The sequence below is a fragment of the Zingiber officinale genome, chromosome 8A, assembly GCF_018446385.1.
Source record: "Zingiber officinale cultivar Zhangliang chromosome 8A, Zo_v1.1, whole genome shotgun sequence".
Lineage (NCBI taxonomy): Eukaryota > Viridiplantae > Streptophyta > Magnoliopsida > Zingiberales > Zingiberaceae > Zingiber > Zingiber officinale.
In genome coordinates this window covers 26,843,752-26,863,559 of record NC_056000.1, presented here as the reverse complement: position 1 = coordinate 26,863,559, position 19,808 = coordinate 26,843,752, and the positions used below count along the sequence as shown (strand labels likewise).

The 19,808-nt window shown below is 35.9% G+C and overlaps 1 protein-coding gene across 1 annotated transcript; it reads left to right on the top strand.

Annotated features, from left to right (window-relative positions):
- Positions 1-650: 650 nt before the first annotated feature.
- On the top strand, positions 651-19,765 carry LOC122008142 (serine/threonine-protein kinase 38-like). The gene is made up of 13 exons (XM_042563747.1): positions 651-912; positions 6,252-6,426; positions 6,854-6,937; positions 7,982-8,223; positions 8,332-8,572; positions 8,691-8,770; positions 11,163-11,247; positions 13,593-13,724; positions 13,802-13,915; positions 14,348-14,398; positions 17,797-17,881; positions 19,123-19,173; positions 19,280-19,765. Exons 1-13 carry the CDS (start codon positions 725-727, stop codon positions 19,366-19,368), a joined length of 1,617 nt encoding a protein of 538 aa, XP_042419681.1. The 5' UTR covers positions 651-724; the 3' UTR covers positions 19,369-19,765.
- The last annotated feature ends 43 nt before the right edge of the window (positions 19,766-19,808 follow it).

The window sequence follows — 19,808 nt, the reverse complement described above, 5'->3', positions numbered from 1 at the left end:
GGATTCTATACCGACACAAAAATATCAAACCGCCATCGAGCCAGATATTATTCCGCCACTTTGCACGCCACCAAACACATTCACGGACAAATAGGCACCCAAGGACTAGAAGTTTCTTTACGTGGCGTGATGCTATTTGCTCTTTCGGTGTTCAATGTACTACATCGGGCACGTTGCGGGTGGGGCCGCGGAGGGGTACGGCTCGCTGCTTTCCCAGCGTTGGATCGTCATCGCAGGGCCGAGGAGTTGGCAGTCAGCCGGCGACGTGAGCTGGAGCCACGATGTTCTCCCGCCTGAACAATTGATCAGCCAATATTCACCGTCGGATTGGAAATCGACGGTAGGGATGCGCAAGGAAGCGGGTCCGGACTCCGCTCCCATGCCCTCGTTAGTGTGATCCAATCTCGTCGTGTTCCCATCTAATTCATTAATAAATAAGGAGGAATCCAGATTAATAAAAAAAAAAAAACGAAGACGCCAGGATCCTCTGCGGACTCTCGTCGGGTGCGGAAAGATCATTCGACGTCCGATTCAAGGAAGTAGTGGTAATCTGACGGATGAGAGGCCTAGTTTAATCGTGTCATGGTAAGACCGCCCGCATAGTGTTTGCTACAAAAGTGTACAAGAATTAAAATTATAGAAAATGCATAAATAAGAACGGGGAAGGCCGGAAGGGAGAGAGCGAACTCAGCGCAGGAAGGGGGAGTTAAAGAAGGGCAGAGAGATGGAAATGGACAGCGAGGAGAACGGAGGGGCGGCGGCGGCGGCTGGGGGACTGGCGGCGGTAGCGGAGGAGGTAGGGGTTGAGGAAGTCGGCTCGAGCTTGACGATGGAGCGGGTAGCTGCCGCGAAGCAGTTTATCGAGAACCACTACAGGAACCAGACGAAGAACATTCAGGAACGGAAAGAACGGTCGGTATTATCTCTCGATGAGCTCGGTTTTCTTCGCCTGACATCATTGATCTTGAATTCTTATGCTTGAACATCGAATGATCATCGCTTAAACCGGTCTCATTCTTGCTGGGTGTGCTTGTATTGCCTTTCTTCTCAGGGATGGATTACTAGTTATTTTATAAATTTTTGATATCTAATTATAAAATTCTTAGCTCGAGCATGCCTTTTGATCTTGGTGGCCTTGCCAGGAAGATTCCCCCATAAGTGCTCAGTATTTACAGACGGTATGGTTGAAAATTTGACTTTTAAGAGCTTTAGTTTATATGTTGGCTAGATTTGAACACGACAATCATTGTATTATTTATAATTGATATGGTTACTGGCAGATCCAGGACCTGAGAGGTGCTGGATGCAGAAATTATATAATCTATATTAGAAATTTTAAATGGTTAATTTTGAAAGTGTGACAAAACAATGCTCTTTCCAGAGTTTATTTGAAGCTATGTACCTATACAATATTAAACTCCACCTTAAAATGGCATATGGATGCAACACATCATGATTTAATAGAATCCAATCAATTCAATGAAAGTTCAATGATAAAATCCTCTAACACAAAGACACCCTATAAAAGCATACTAGTTCAATTCCTCAAAACACACTAGAAGACGTAGTAACTATATCTAAAGCAATATGCTCACACTAATGACACTATATTCAATTTTGTCCAAATTGTTTCACATAAAAGGGCGGCCCGGTGCACGAAGCTCCCGCCATGCGAGGTCCCGAGGAAGGATCCATTATATGCAGCCTTATCATGTTTTTTGCAAGAGGTTGTTTCCAGGATTCGAACCCGTGACCTTTTGGTCACATGACAACAACTTTACCGTTGCGCCAAGACTCCCCTTCATACATTATAATTGCCCTTGACGACTGAAATCTTTAATGATTATCTTATGACTCAACATTATCAAATACATCTTTTTTGTATAAGTAGCTAACTAATCATTCATCCAATAATCTCCTATTTGATTTCCCAGTCTGTTTTTCACTATCTTCATTGCAGAAAAAGATCTCTCCACAGTAGCAGGGACAACAAGGCCAACTTCACAAGCAAATATACTGAGTAAACGTCATGTTTTTTTTTTGTCTTGACAAGAATATCATAACAAACTGATCATTTATATGTATATCAACTCTATAAGTCTTAAGTTGATTACCAAGAGCCATCAAATCTATAGGAGAAAATTCACCACTAGGGGGGCCGCTAAGGTAGCGGATCTACCTTTTTTATAGGAGAAAATTCACATGGATTAAATTGAGCAAGAAACACTGAGATTTTGTTATCAAAATTTGGAATAACATTATCTGGACTAAGACATGCTGCACAAAGAAGTAACTTAATATTTACTTCATCAAACCGATCATTAAACTCTTGAAAGCTGTATATGTAGAACATAATCCTGCATGCTAAGAACTTGTTGTGACTTATGCTGTTGTTATTGATGCACTTTGTCTACAATTATTACATTCATATTAGGAACTTCAATGTTGTTATTTGTACAAAAAGAAGAGACTTCATCCAATAGATATGCTTAGAGACCTTACTTATTGTCATGGCATTTGTTATATCTGATCTTTATTTGTAATCTCTAAAACTTCTTCATTAGATGGAATGTGAATACAAAATCAATTCAATTGCCTGATTTTTGCACCATGCCAAGGAAACAGGATGTACAGAATATGCCTTCCCTATTCTTTTCTTCCCTTATTGGCTTTCTTTCCAAGCAAATAGGGCATGAACCCAAACCACTTCCTCTTCTAATACAGTGCATTTGACTTGTGGAGGTTGGTTGAATTACCTTTTACTTGTTTTAACTTTGACAGCACTTCTCTGAAGTGAATCAACTTTTACACCAGAAATTGAACTGGTCCCATGTGTCAAATCTGAGTTGATTCAAACCAATGTTGAATAGAGCAGGTTAGAGTAAGTCCAAGCTCTTCACTTTGATGCCCTTGCTGTAGTACGAAGGCACTTTTTCTAGGCCTCAAGGCCCTTGCCTAGCAACTAGTGGATGATAACGCATGTTTAATTCATGGTTTGAAACATTGCTGTTCTAGTTGAAACAAGTGAAACATCTCATTTTGCTTACTGACTAGCATGCAAAACGGGTCAAGCTAGATTGAGTAAGGGGTTTCTTCCATGACTTGTGAATGTTTTGCGAACGTTTTCTGTGAGCAAGAGGGCTTGAAAACTTTTCTTTTGCGATGACTTGGAACAAATCTGCGCAACTTGCAAACATCTTCTGCTAGCAAAGGGGCTTCAATATCTGTGGTAACTTGGCAAAGTAACAGAGGACTAGAGGACCATGACAACTAAATACCACTGGGAAGTTTGGCTTTTGAGCAACTTTGGTTGATTAAGGAAGAAGTTGCAAAACACTCCTTCAAATACGTAATTACCTCTTCATGTCTTCCTGTTCCCAATTTGCTACCGGTACTCTGTGTGACGTATTGAAACTGGCTTATTCTATGTCACTCACAATTGCTTCAAAATCACAGTAGAACTTGGGAGAGGCTGAATATTCACATCTGATCGCCTATCGTAATGAGTGTGTGCTTCTAGTTGCTATTTTCTTCAGTCTGTATAGGGTTTCACATTTCCTTTGGCCTTTGGCAGGAAATTCTCATTGTGGCTTTCATCTATCTCCTGTCTGGAATGCCTATGGAAATTATGCTATTAAAAATGTACTTCGTGCCACATATGCTGGATAAAAATACATAAACCTGGATAGCATTTATCTTAAAAAGTGACGGCATTTTCTTTAGGGATGCATGTGCAAGTTCTTGACACTAAAGATCTTTTTCAAATTATTTACTTGAAAGCAGTGATTGAAATGAAAATGAATCATTTTTATGAAGATGGTGAATATGAAAAGCTAGTAATAAATTGAATATTCTAACTCAGCCCTGAAAATTAAGAACATCTATGGAGATGATTCTTCGTAGCTTTCATTTATGTTTCATCTTAGTATATCCTTAACGAGAGAATGAAGAGGACAAGATTACTCCAGTAAAGTTCTGTACAATTCTTGGCCTTGATTTTCTAGCTCTTTTGTTGGTTTTGGTGTTTATTAGAACTATTAACCTTTCCGGCTTCCCCCTCCAGATCTCACCAAAATTTGAGTACCAAGAGAAGTTGTCTGCTTCGAAAACTTAGGATTATGCTTTGATTGTGATGTTTCTCGTGTCTAAAATCAATACTTTGTGATCCAACTACGTTGCTAAACATAACTCATTTGACTCCTGAATGAACACTGCCTCTTAACCAAGAAGCAAACCCTTCATTAGTCATATGAGTCAACTTAGTTTAAAAGATTGCCAGGAGTACCATTTATAGTGTTTTGACTTCGAGTGGGATTTCCTAGAGCTGCAACACGGAGAGAAACCAATCCAAAACTTGATTGGATAGCAGAAATCACTGTCTTGAGGAGCAGGAGTTGCTTAGAACTACATTCAATTATGTAGAAAGAACAGGGTAGGCATCAGGAATGGAAATATTTCTTTCTATGCCAGATGGAGCACATACATTTTGGCAATTCCGGCCTCCAATGTTGTCTGTCTTGACTTGAGGTTAACAAAGGACAAAAAGATTCATCAAGCATGAATGACCTGATCATATCATTACACTCTGTCAAACTCCCCAAACAATCAAAATGTTGGTCTGTTCATTCTTGAATCTATTTGCTATTTGCATTCGTTGAGTTTATTGAAATGATTTAATTCAAGTTCCTGAATCAGATTGGAGCGTCCCTGAGCATCTAGTTCTGTCGTTGATCATTCAAGTCGATATCACTTACATAGTTGTTGACTCATCAGGCTTGAAAGGAAGAAAAAAACACTATGCTGTTGAGTGTTGTCATATCTGTTGGAGTGGAAGGAAACATAAGCATTTCCATGTAACCTTAGTCTCACATGGGAAGTTGAATTTCTTGTCCATGCATAAATAGTCTGCTCTTTCCCAACTCTGCTACATGGGACCAAGGGGTTATTTAGGCACTGTGATGGAAACATTGCTCATCTATATAGCATTATGATCTGGTGACGAACTTGGGCATTTCAGTTTTTGAACTTATTTGAATGCTTACTAATGATTCATGCATAACTAAATGAGCTTGAATGCTGATGAGCTATTGGATTTTGCTATCTGAAGTTTATTTACCTTTGTTCATGAGAAGTCTCAGTCAGGTGCTTTTGTTTTGTAGGGTGAACGTTGTTAAGCTTGAATTTATCCTTTCTGATCTAACTTTTGTAAGAATAAAACATTGTTCAGCTTTTCTCAGTCTATTCTGATTTGGCCATACATATATTGATGCTGTGAACAAGGTTAATGCTAACTATCATTGGCCTAAGTGTAGTTTAAATGAATCCTTTTAAACTTCTCATTGTTAACATATAAATGCTTCTGCATCCTATTTAGATTTCCAACTTTAACATTTATATAAAATTCAGAACTCTCATATCGCATTTTGGATTATTAATATTATAACTAAGTGTAGTTAAACTCCATCCTTTCTGTACCTTCTTATTCTTAATACAGAAATAATTCTGGATCTGCACAGATTTACCAGTTCAATGCATTTATAAAATTCAGAAACAAAATGTATCTTTTGTGTGTGGCTTTGATAATTTTTGTTGATTCAAAGAAGAATGACATAACATGACATTAACTTTTATGATAATGTCTGAAATAGATTACAAACTAGACTCTTTTTTATTTTTTCATTGGAGTTATTTGTTAAGAGGGGAGCCTTGACACAACGGTAAAGTTGCTGTCGTGTGACCGGAGGTCACAGGTTCGAGTCTCGGAAATGTCTTGCAAAGCAGAGTAAGGCTGCATATAATAGACTCTTCCCTGGATTTGCATTGGTGGAAGATTCGTGTACCGGGCTGCCCTTTTTGGAGTTATTTTTTAGTTAATATGTTGGGTAAAATATGGTAAATATGCACATTAATAGAGGAAGAAGGAACCAAAGAAGACTTGGTTAACAATGATAAAATTCATTTAAATATGATGAGGATATAGCAGGGGATCGAGCCCATGTAGTATATGCTTGGTAAAATATCAAAATCTCCTTCCGAATGTGCCGTATCATGTTTTTGCAAATTGTTATTATTTTGTATTCATACAAAATTTGAGGATGGTTTTCCACTTTTTTTTAACATTTTTTCCCCTTTCTTTCAAAGATTTGATTACAAGAGTAGTTCAATTGCACTCCAAAAGTTATATCCTTTTATGACTTTAAAGAATAAGATTCATCCTTTTGGTGGTTGATGACTTTACTTTTTGAATGCAGCCGTTGGTTCTTGGAGAGACAATTGGCTTCTTCACAGGCTCCTAAGGAGGAGAAAGTCAATTTGTTAAAGGATCTTGAGAGAAAGGAAACAGAGTATATTAGGCTTAAAAGGCACAAGATCTGTGTTGATGATTTTGAGTTACTAACCATAATTGGAAGAGGAGCTTTTGGGGAGGTTTGGACTCATATGTTTCTTTTACAGTTAACAAAATTTTCCCCTCCTTCCCTGTGCTTGTATATTCCTTTGCATTTGGCGTCACTGAGTTTTTATTTGAAGTAATAAATGACTATGTTTTTGCTAATTGAATATGAATAATGAGGAATACTAGCATGACACTTCATGTTCAATCTAATCAAACCATTATATTATTGTTTTTTCGTAACATGAGATTTTGCATCAAGATATTAGCATGAAACAAAAGATATATTCAATTTGTTGATTTTATATGTTTGGAGTGCATTTAAATGTCACCAACTTTTTTTACTCCACACCACAAGTCTCTTTTTGATATTTATTAAAACACTATGTACTGCAAACAGTCCAAAAATTAAGCAATTTAGTTTATCGGTTAGTTGTATAATTATCATCTTTTGCACATCAGGTCAGACTCTGTCGGGAGAAGTCCTCCGGGAATATATATGCAATGAAAAAATTGAAGAAATCTGAAATGGTTAGCCGGGGACAGGTAAAATACATTAGATACTTGTACCTGTGTTTTTAGCATAATGTTTGGTATGTCTCCACTGATACTCAGACATTGCAGGTTTTTTTGTGGTTTAGTAAATTTTTCCAAACCTTTAGGGTGCGTTTGGTTTGTGCGTTTTCTATTTTCATTTTCTGAAAAATGCATGTTTATGAAAAATGATGTTTGGTTTGCATTTTCTATGTTTGTTTTCTAAAAAAAATAGATAGCATTTTTTGGAAAAATAGAAAATGTCAAAAAGTCATTTTCTATTTTCTAGAAGACGCGCATTTTCCAAAAAATGAAAATAGAAAACGCACAAACCAAACACACCCTTAGTATTCTTGCACTATTTTTTATGTGTACTCAATAATGTCTTTAGGTAACTTGTTGAGATTTTACTTTGACATTTTAGTGGATTGAATGATTTTGTCATCTTTATGGAAGTTTATTCTGACCTTCTAAATGCCTCAAATAATAGCTATTTTGTACAATTGCTAATATCTTTTACCATATTTATTGCCTACTAAATTTCCTTTCAACTGTTTAAAGTGAAACATGTAAGATGCCATCTGCTAAATTTTTTGAGAAAAGCTGCTTGAAATTTTGCTAAAGATGAGCCAGTAAAATGTTGTCTATAAGTTTCTAAGAGATTATAGTTAAGGCACATTAAAGGTGTCAGGTCGTCAACAGAATGTAAGAGTACCTCTATGTGTTTGTGTTTGCTTCTTGTTTGGCATAAAGGTGATACAACTAAAGGGTTATAAGCATTCCACTTGTATATGCGTAGTTATCAACTTGCTTTTCTAGTTGCATTCTAATTGTTTGTTCATTTATTTTCTTTGCCTTTTTCCTAAACTATATTGGATTGTTCCAATCATTGTTCTCTGATTTATTTTTTTTTGTGACGTGACTCTTTCAATTTTTTTCTTTCTTCTGATTCCTATTTAAGTTCTGGTACTAAATGACATTGTATGTGTTCTACTTTGGCAATATGGTTTCTGTTAGATACTTGATTATGATTTAGAATGTGATATTGCCTTTTAGGTGGAACATGTAAGAGCTGAAAGGAACTTGCTAGCTGAAGTAGCTAGCCATTATATTGTCAAACTCTTCTACTCATTTCAAGATACTGAATATCTTTACCTAATAATGGAATATCTTCCTGGAGGAGACATGATGACACTACTCATTAGAGAAGATACCTTAACAGAAAACGTGGCTAAATTCTACATTGCTCAGAGTGTTTTGGCCATAGAGTCCATTCATAAACACAATTACATTCACAGGTCAGTGTGTCATGGATGTCAAGTGATCAGTTCATCAATCATCCTTATGGTCTATTCAGCAAGTCCTATATTTGTTGTCAGGATACTAACAGTTTATTTCTTGTTCAGGGACATAAAGCCTGACAATCTTCTCTTAGATAAAGATGGACACATGAAGCTGTCAGACTTTGGCTTGTGCAAACCGATTGATTGTTCAAAACTTTCAACATTAAATGAAGATGAACCCATGAGTGATGAGAATCTTCGGGATTCGATGGATATTGATGGTTCGTCTGATACAAATAATGGTAACAGGTGGAGAAGTCCTCATGAACAACTACAGCATTGGCAGATGAACAGGAGAACACTGGTACTTTAAAATGATTTATCCTCCAGCAGCAAGAAAATCCTTTGCAATCACTTTTCTTTTCTGAACAAATATTTGTTTATCAAGGTACACATCTAATATGGGATAACACTTTTTTTAGGCATTTTCTACAGTTGGAACACCGGACTATATTGCTCCAGAAGTATTATTAAAGAAAGGATATGGCTTAGAGTGTGATTGGTATGCAATCGCCAAAGTGATACATGTTCTGTTAGTTATGGTCATTTACCATTCAAGCTTAATGGCAAATTGCTTAGTTTGGTTTTGAATATTTATGAAAACCAAAACTATAGACTTATGGTTTTTTTCCTATGCTTATGCAGTACTTTTCATTCTTTTTTACAGAGGCATATTTTCATCTATATATATTTTCATTTCTACATTGTTACTATCTACATGTACTTTTAGTGGTCGATTTGAAATAGTGACTGTTGTTGAATGATGTCAGAAATTGCAAATCATAATGTGTCAATATTTAGACTTTCGGGTAGCCTACATCAATTTGTTTCCATGATTCAGCTTTATTTGAGAAAAATGTAATATCATTAGGTCTACAGAGTTCAGTAAAGCTAAGCTATTAGTTGTTGTCATCTAGTGAACATAGAGTCATTCATAAAGAAGAAATAAAAGGAAGAACAGAAAACCATGGGTAGACACGGATGACATTCAGTTTTAATATGGTTCATCCAATTTTCCTTCATTCACAGGTGAAATATACATAATACTATTACACCATAATGAAGGATACAAACGTGGATAACTTACTGGAACTCAAATTCCACAGCATAAAGCACAATCCCAAGAATTTAAACCCTCACCAGGAAATTTCAGCAGGTTCTTTTATAGATTATATTTCAATTAAAATAGAAAAAAGTATATGGCTTGAAAAGTAAATAGAAAACAAATTAAATTTACTGCATTTCTGATTGTGGTAGCTCACAAATCTGGCAAATATTTGGCAATCCATTTTGAGTCTCATCCTAACAAATGCCCCTGATACGAGATTCAGTGTAGAAATTCTCCAAATAGCCTCAAGGTTAAGTGTTGCACCTGTTCGCGACCACTTCTCGAACTCTGTCTATACTATTACTCACACCTTGACTTGTCATAAAGTGAAGTGGATAGTGTAATAGCAATTGATTATTTTTCCAATTTTTTGACAGAGGATCAGGATCCTTGAACCCTTGGCTATATTCAAGTATTGTAGAGAATAGAGCTGCTCAATTGGCAGGGAGACATCGTAATGAAGACTCAAAAGATACCTAATATTAATATGACCTGACCAATCAACTTACGTCTATGGGAGAGGATAGATTAATACTGAAAACATACAAGAGGGATACAAACGTAGAACAAATTGAAGGTCTCACATTCCACAACACAGACATAAGAGTATCTCAGCACTAACCTTCACAAAATTTTGCATTGCCTATGCACACCTCTAAGCCTCACTGAGTTCCCTTCTTGGATTACTATTTCTTGTAAAAAAAGCCAATTGCATGAGGAAACAAAATCAAATCAGACGCTGTGGTTCATGGAAGATCACATATTTTGAGAATAATTGTGTACTAATTTTGTGTCACATGCTAAGATAGACTATTGACACATTAAGAATCTATTCACATGTGGGGGAAAAATCTAATATATTAAAGGACCTATTATTAGCTGCTAACCATTTTGGACATGGTAAATATAACAGAATTTTTAATCCTTTAATAATCCCTTCTTGGAGATGATCAAATGTTGATATTACTGTAACAGTATCGTGTATATACTTGTGTATTGTGATTTAACTGTGAAATTATTCCAATCTTGCCATGTACACATACATGGACTTGGATACTGGTATCTGACGTGAGTGTAGATCCAAGTGTATGACAAATATTTTTTTATGTAAAATTAAATGTGATGAATAGGAATACGAGTGTCTACACAAAGTTCTATCCTAGTGATGATATCTGACAAGGGTATTAGTGCAGTAGTTGAATTTTCCATATTAGAGTTGTGACAAATTTGCTTCAAGTACTAAGCATTTTTTCATGTTTCATAATGGTTTGATTTAATATTCATTTAGTTGTGTTTAATTTAATGAGTTAGATTTAATTTTATGGATGCTATTTAATTTCTCACAAGTTTTCTTTATTTTTAGGATCAAATAGCATATTATTCACAAACTGTCACACTTCTTTCACATAGAAGTTCATATCTGTTTTGCCGAATGTTTTCATTTGAACTGTAATTTTGTGAATTGTGAATTGTTCATTATTGACAATTATGGAATTTTCTACAGATTGTTCGTGAACAATTTCGTTGTTCTTGTTGTTAAACTGAGTATATTTGGCAATTATGTGGATTTATCTCTGTCTGAGTATTTATATTATGGTGATATATTGGTTCCACCAAGTAATAGTAAAGTTTGTTTTGATATTCTTTTCATTGTGTATTTGTGTGCAACTGTGTTGTATTTGTTTATGCTCTATTGCCTTCTTGAAACCTGTATTCCATACTTTGATGCGATAGACTGCCTGCGGATAGAGAATTCCTTTTGATTTACTTGTGGAAATAATTGTAGGTGGTCCTTGGGTGCAATATTGTATGAGATGCTGATTGGTTATCCACCATTCTATTCTGATGATCCAATAACTACATGCCGAAAGGTAATGAAAAATCTATAATTTGCGGATTAGTTATGATGTAAATCTTCCTTTTCTATGAAATTTGCTAACATCCTTGTACTATCTTAAGCCGTAACCAAGATGTTATTCTGAATGCATTTGAAAAAGAACTATATAGCATGATTTCACGATTCATGTTTGTTAGGAAAATTGTTCCACTTAGGATACCATAGTTAGGCCTGTTAGATTTTGAGGGATATCCTAAGACAATCGCCTTATATTTTTTCTATTTATTTGATAAATATAGATTCACTATTTGAGTGCATTTTATATATTTGATGATCTTAAACTCATTTATTGAATATCCGCAATACAATTCATAGCATGAGAGAATTTGTGATTGGATCACAACTTGTCTCTACTTGTGTAATTATGAACGTATTAGAATTTTCCTAGTCATTGAATTGATGCATTCGAACATCATCAATTCTGTAAGACTAGTACGGGTTATACTCCTTGGTTCGCAAAGCAACTGTCTTCTCACTGGCTAGACACTGGGATGTCAAGAGTTAAACATGGATGCTGGTTATGGTAACTAGTTCATTGGAGTGATTCGATGTAAGACTTTATATGGTTATCTACATATATAGATATATCTGTGAAGGTTTTACTGTAGCTCGAGTGCAAGTTTCCTTCGACTTGAGGTATACAAGTCATCTTGGTCATGGGGACTTATACTTTGACATCTTAAGCAAGCATCTCATCGAGGTGTGTACCCGAGATGATTGGGTATAAGTTGAAGTGTCCGAAGGTGTTTGGATAGCCCACAGAGGATTCACCGCTCCTTGCGAGGAGACGTATACCCTATGACCACTCATTAGAATTATTACTCAAAGTTTTGGCTAAAGCATCAAATGTTAAGAGTACGAGACTCTTAGACACATGTACTAGTAATTTGAATTCGCGGAACAAGTATTATTTGGGCTAGATGTGACATAGTCAGCTTAGTGAGGATTGACACATAGACCATGTCCTGAACTAAGTGGGTATAAGACGAGTGAAAGGAATAAGACACAACTCACTGTAGCTGCTAAATGGTTCAAAATTAATTATAAAATCAATTATGATTTTCCGGCTAATTGGGATCATGATGTACTACTTGATGTCACTCATAATCGTTCCATAATTAAATAGTTAATTATGGACGACCAAGATAAACTGGGAACCTATTGGGTGACACGCACTAACGAATCTCTAAAAGACGTAAAACAAGTTAAGGAATAGGATTCTTAGATCAAGAGAAATGTTTGGTTGGACCATACATAAGACAAATATGAAAATATTTGTTGAAGTGGAAGCGCGGATGGGCCACATATTTTATGTAAGAGTTGAACCAAATTAAATTAGTCATGAACTAACTTAGTTTAGTTGTGAACAAAACCAAGGGGTTAATGAGCTAATATTTTGGTTAAGGGATAATTTGTTGGATTTTTGCTTAATCCAATTTATTAATGAGGAATATATATTGATATGATTGAGAGAAAAATTAACACATAAGATCATAATTGGCTTGATAGGGTTTCAAGAAACCTTAACCCAACTTTTCTCTCCTCTCCCCCCCTCCTCTTCTCTCTCTCCCGCCGCTAATAAGGAGAAGTTTCTCCTTGTTGTCGTGACCACCACAAGGAAGAAATCTCATCCTTGTGTGCTTCTCTTCTTCCTCTTGATTTTTTTTTTTCGCTCGTGGCTAGTAACTTCCGAAAGAGAGGCTTGTACTCACGGAGTTGTCTTGAGGAGCTCGGCGTGGATACGAATAGAGGCGAGGTTCGACAACGTCACTACGGTTGATGCCCTCCTCGTTACAGGTCATCCGTAAGGTATACCTAGAATAATTGTTATTCCTTTCGTTTTGTTTTATAATCTTGTCTGTGCGATTGTATCATGCATGCGTGTGATGTGTGTGTTGTAATAAATTAGTTTATTTACTTTGTCTTCCACTGTGCATGTTTACGAAACGTGTTTTTAGCACACATCGCATCGAACATATCCTAACAAGGCCTCTACTACCTATATATATATATATATATATATATATATATATATATATATATATAATGTTATTAATGGAGTATAGATGTTTTTAATGAGTAGGGAATATTACAAGTACACCCCTATACTTACATATGGGTTCACAACACTCCTCTACCCCATTCAAATAGACTATAGAAACTCAACTTGTTATAAATATATTCAGCCATGGCTTCTAGTGTCAAGCTGTGCCGGTCAACATTTCCAATATCAAGGATTAGACTGCAATTCAGTTTGAGCTATAATGTTAATCGCTTTAACTATGAACAAGCTCCTAATTTTTGCTTTCTTGATTTTAGATTGTGCATTGGCGAACCTATTTAAGGTTTCCAGAAGATGCAAGGTTGTCTTCTGAGGCCAAGAGTCTTATTTGTAGATTATTGTGTGATGTTGAGCACAGAATTGGCAGTGGAGGGGCAGATCAAATAAAGGTAAGTTTCCATTGTGGAACAGAAATCATCATCCTTGTTTGATTTTTTATCAAGTTCTGGCTAGTTTCCTTTTGCAGGCTCATCCTTGGTTCAAAGATATTATTTGGGACAAACTTTATGAAATGGATGCAGCATTTAAACCTGAAGTTCATGGAGAATTGGACACTCATAACTTCTTGAAGTTTGATGAAGTATGTCTGTTTGCCTTAGTTCTCTTATTTCTTTATGCGTGTGTACCAGATCCCATTTGCTGTATTTCTTTAGCATCTGAAGCTGATTTTACTAGATCAACCAGAAATGCTGCTTGATCACAAATTTCTTTACCCCTTTTAGTTAGTTCCGTGAACCTTACATGATATATAATATCCTTGATTTACTGTACTCCAAGTCTCCATGTTTAGCTTCTGCCGATAAGTTTTTTATATTGATCTTCTTCGAACTTGTTTCATTGTTGAACTTTCCTAATCACAATCACCTGCACAGTGCTCTATTGTCATCTGATCATGCTAATGTTTCTCAAAATGATATTTTTTAAGTGGCATTTGATGGTAATGTGTTACCGAGTCTTGTACTTTTCCATTTTGCCAACTTATCTTTATTCAAATTTTTGCTCTGTTTTCCAGTTGGATCCTCCTACTCCAGCTAGAACCGGTTCTGGGCCTACGAGGAAGAAGGTATGGACCATTATTATTGACATATGCAAGATATGCTGATCAGATAGTTTTTGGTTCACTAAATTGAGTTGGTATATGATGTATATTGGATTATGCCACTTACAGTTTTAGTTTTCATTCATATATAATTATATACTACTGCTGCTCAGTAAGAAATGAGGAAAGAGTAGTTAATTCTTGATAGAATTATCATAATGAATTTTTGGTCAACCTTGATAGTCACTACCTTTATTGTAGTCGACTAAACACTTCTAGGCACCAGATAAATTGGAGTCTATTCTTTCCTTCATTTATCATTTTTTTTTTAATTTTAGCTATCAATGGTGCAGGGTGCCTTCTTAATTTCCTGACATTTAAGGATTGAGTTCCAACTTTGGCGAATTAATGAATGAATTTTCCATCATGAGTAGTTGACCTAAGAACGTTGGGTTGATGGACTGCCCACTGCAAGCACTTCCGGATTTACCTTGGTGGCGGGTGGAAATCTTCCATGGGGCTAGGTCGGTCACCCCAGATTAGTTGACATAATTTGGATACCTTGTGCAAACTAAAAAAAATCTCGACCTTTATCGAGGTTTTGGTTCTAGATCAAAACCATACGGTTTCGATACCATATCGTGCCTTGGCAATATGATTTTGATATTTTTAAATATAAAATATATTAATTAAAAATAAAAATTTTAATCTAAAAATTTTAATATATATATATATATATATATATATGATAATTTTATTAGGTTTTAATTAAGCCATAACTAGGAGTTGATTAAACTTATTAACCTAACTATTTAATTTAACCTCTTGTTCCGCACCATTACGACTATGGGCACTTGCGAGCTAGGCCCGCAAGACGCGGACAGTCGCCGAGCCCGCAAGACACATCCAGAGGCATTATTGTCGCGCGGCATGCCGACATCGGAGGTGTGCTTGTGCCAGTGTAGATCCACAGGCGGAACTAGATGTTTTGCCTCTATCGGACGAAACTACTCAAGATTTTAATCCTTGGATCTAATACTTCCAAGAATTATTTCATTTAGAAATAGATTGAATGGTTTAATTTTTTTTTTTTGTTGCTACCACATGATTAATTTTGAAGATCAGCCATGCAAGGTTAAATTTCCACTATGATTATCATAGTCGTAATTGCCATCATTGTATATGCTATTCTCTTGACATGCTTCTATTTTAAAAGCTTATAATGCAAATGTTTCTACTATTTAAACTTTATAACCTTAAGAATATGATATATTATAATGACTATGACCTGTGTATACAACAACATTTATAGTGTCAATCCGTGCTATATGATATGGGTGGTTTTTACCGCCATTGGATGACATCGAAACTCTGTATACATGCTTATGCACACTGTACCCCACACATGAGATTCCAGTGGAAGACTCGTGCTTGTGACTGACACAAAACAAGATAGAAGCAAAATCAATAACACAGATGAGGATTTGTAAAAGCTCGCAGTGAGTATTGACGAGAAGTTACAGATGACGAGTGGCAGGGAATGATAGGGATGATGGTAGGAGATAAGGTTTAAAATCTCGACCCGTGCCAAGGTTTCGGTCCTAAACTATAATGATACGATTTCAGTATCGTATCGTGCTGTGCCGATACAGTTTCGGTATTTTTTATTTATATATAATAATTATTAGATAAATATATTTAGTGTATAATTTAAAAATAACTTATATATTGATTTTATACAAGTTCTCCATTATTAAACAACTTAATATTGTTAGAAAAAATAATTAAATATAATTTTTTTAAAAAAAAATTGATCTATCAATAATTCAAATTAAAATTGATACATCATAATATCATAATATGTTACATTACTAATACTAAAAGAAGTGTCGTGAATCAAATTGAAGGGTTCTTGTAATATTTTGCTTAAATAACTTTTATAGTTTTCCAATGTCCAGATTAAATAATTATATAAATTAATACAAAATACTATTTTATATATAATAATCATATAAATTAACTATTTATTTATTTAATAATTTAAATAATATATATTTAAAATTGTAAAAAAAATTAGAATATCAATTAGACATTAAAATAGTAAAAAAATATAAAATAATTAAAAAATATATAAGAATATAAATTTGATTTATTATAAATTTTATAAATTTTTATAATTTTTGTTTAGAATTTTTAAATAAAATTTAAAACAGTAAAAATAATTTTAGAATATTTTTTAACAGATTTTAAATATATTTTTTGTATTTTATTAGGATAATTTAATTAAGGTTTATGAAAGCCTCTGTAAAATATCACAGTTAAGTGGAAATTGTTTGATTTAATTAGGGTTAATTTTGTACTGTAACGCCACGCCCTGCGACACGGGCTCCCTCGACGCGCCCGCGCTTGTGATGCACCTACACGACACGCCCAGGCCTGCGCTCGTGACGCACCCGCCCCCGCTCTCGTGACGTGCCTACGCTCGCGATCCGCGGATGCCTCCGACTGTGTCAGAGGCGTTCAGCGACACCTCCGGCGACACCGGAGGCATCCGGCGATGCTTCCGATGGCGCTAGAAATGTCGCGTCGCGACGCCTCCAGCGCTTGCGATGCTTCAGGCGCCTCGCGATGCCTTAGTGCGGTGCGACGCTTCAGGCACCCCGTGACACTTTCGGCGGCACCAGAAGCGTCTGGCAACGCTACCCATGCTGTCAGGCGTGTGCGTGATTCTTCCTGGTGCATGCGATGACGCGACGAAATGGTCGCTGGCTTGGTGCCGGTTTCGGTGCGCGGGCAGAACGGCAAGTTTCTCCCGTTCCGCCCGGCACGGAATGAAATTTTGAACAGTGGTAGGGGTATCAAACTCTTCTTTAAAGTAGCAACGAACTAGGTAAGAAATTTATGGTCAGAGGAGGCGGTCGTCAGCGATTGTTGGTCAATCGATGAATCATGATGGGGAGAAGAAGTGGGAGAGGCAACTATGGTGAAATTGAGAGAAACCTAAAACACACATATAAGCTTTGATTAATTAAAACTGATATATATAATTAATTATTAATTAAAACATATATATCATTTTTAATTAATACTGATATATAAGTCCTTATGGCCTGTGTTTGTGGTCATCTCTGCATCAAGTATTAATTAAAACATATATATCATTTTATGCCATTTTGGGAACATCAAAATTCTTATAGCCTGTGTTTGTAGCCATGGCTTTTCTTGCACCATCAGCTAGTGAGTCGAAGCTTGAGAAATCATGGTGAAAGTAGATCCTTCTACAGACATATAAGTCCACTTGATATGCTTTGTTCACAATGCTCCATGATTGCGTATTTGATTACTTGCTCTTGTGGTCTTTTGTTGATTTTTAGGAGCATTGTTCACCTGCTGACTCATTCTTAACACATGTTTTGCTACAGGCATTTCTAAAACCTGAAGATTTTAGCTTTGTTGGATATACTTACAAGAACTTCGATGCTGTCAAAGGGTTACATAAATGCCTTGGTACAAAATATTGATTTTATGATGAAAATATCACCATAAGTTTCTATTTTTTAGTACTACATGTCTACATCAATCTCATGGCCAATATATCTTCAATTTTTTGTAATACGTATTTGCTACATTGCTGCACCTTGAATAGGTTTGTTATCTTCTGCCTCTAGATATCTATGAGATGTTTTATTTGTGAAACAGTTTTAGGTGGAACACAAAGAAGACAAATATATATATATATATATATAGTCTCAAACTAGAGCAGTAGAGCTAATATGAGGGAAGCTTCATATGATCGACTCCAAACAGTTGGAGCACTTAACCTAATGATTGCTGTTTTTAGTATTTTTAAACAGCAAATTAGTGAAGCTAATCAAATAACTAATGCATAAGATGTAAAGAATATGTGAAATGCTGAAAATGCATCAGAAAACCTTAGATATGAATAAGTAGCTTGATGTGAAATTATCCACATGTTGGTCACTTTTTTTCTTCTGACAACCATAGTTGATATTTGGTCAATATAGCACTTGATTTTTCAAACAAATAAAAATTAATTAATTTTTGTTTTTTTTTCGTAAGTCAGTAGGTTTGGAAGACACGAAGTCTTCTCTCATATGGTATATTCAATTTAAGGTGTAAAGTTTGGTTCCAGTGCTAGGTTTCGTTGCTAACTTGGAATTAGTTGTTTCAATGTTATCGGTGTACTGTATGTCAGTACAAAATGATATCAATCCGAGTTGTTACTGCTGTTTTCATGCTGTTTCCAACCTTTAGCTATTTCGCACCATTTCAGGACAAAATAGTATTTAACCTTGATCCAGTATATGGTTGTCTCATGTGCTCCACATGCTAGACGACATTGCACTTTGCTTCTCTTCAACCGACGTCTTATCTTCAACTAACCTATCAAAGAAAAATGCAATACACACTACTTACCTGAAATTTGTGGTCCCTCAAAATTCCATACCCAGCACATGAGGCTCATGCAAACAATGGAAAGCTTCACAGATGGTCAACATCCATTTGTCAACCCAGTACTTTGATACTGGAACTTCGGTCTCCCTGCTTGCAAAGGAGATACTAGGATCGATGTTAGTGGTGGATGCAGGATTACAAGTTGAGACTTTGAGATCGCTTTGCTTCAATAAAATTTTAGTTAATCTCAATGGCTCTTTATTTTGGTTCCTAGTTTCCTAGCATCTTTCTTTTCTTAATATGGCCACTAACTATCTGTTAACTATGAGCAGATAAGAGGAGGAGTATGTCACCTAGGAGGCCATCACTGGACACTATATTCGGTAAGTTCTTTTCGGTTTTGCCCTACCGATTTACTGCCTGATTTCATGCACGATACTACTAGACATACTCTACATATTAATAGCAGAGTTCTGTTTCTATCATCAGGCAACTCGGTAATGGATCGTGCAACAAAATCAAATGGAGGGAAATCCGATGTGGACATGATTTCCTTAGGCGACGCTGTGACTCCGTAGCTTATAAATTTGTTATCTGGACTCTCCCTATCACTTGCCTGCTCATTTTATGTCAGGCTGCCCGATTACCTGGTCCTGATACTCAATTGACATTTTGTAGCATCGTCGACTTTTAGTTATACAACAGTGCACGAATGATGTCGGTTAAAGCAAGTGACTTGTGTGGCATTCAAGGTCCATCCTGCTATTTGGGTTTAGGTGCATTTGTCCTGGCTGCCCAGGTCAGCAGAGATTATGCTTTCTCTTGCGGCAGTTCTCAATATGGTTTTCGCCTTGAAGTCACTGCCTCAACTCACCAATATAATAGTTGTTTGATTCGTGTCGTGAAACCGTTGTTTTCCAATTAATGGTGTGTTTTGATGAACAAAGAGTTCAATGAGATGCCCGATTTTGCCTACATTTGTTCTATGCTTTTGGCACTATTGCTTCATGGATTCACT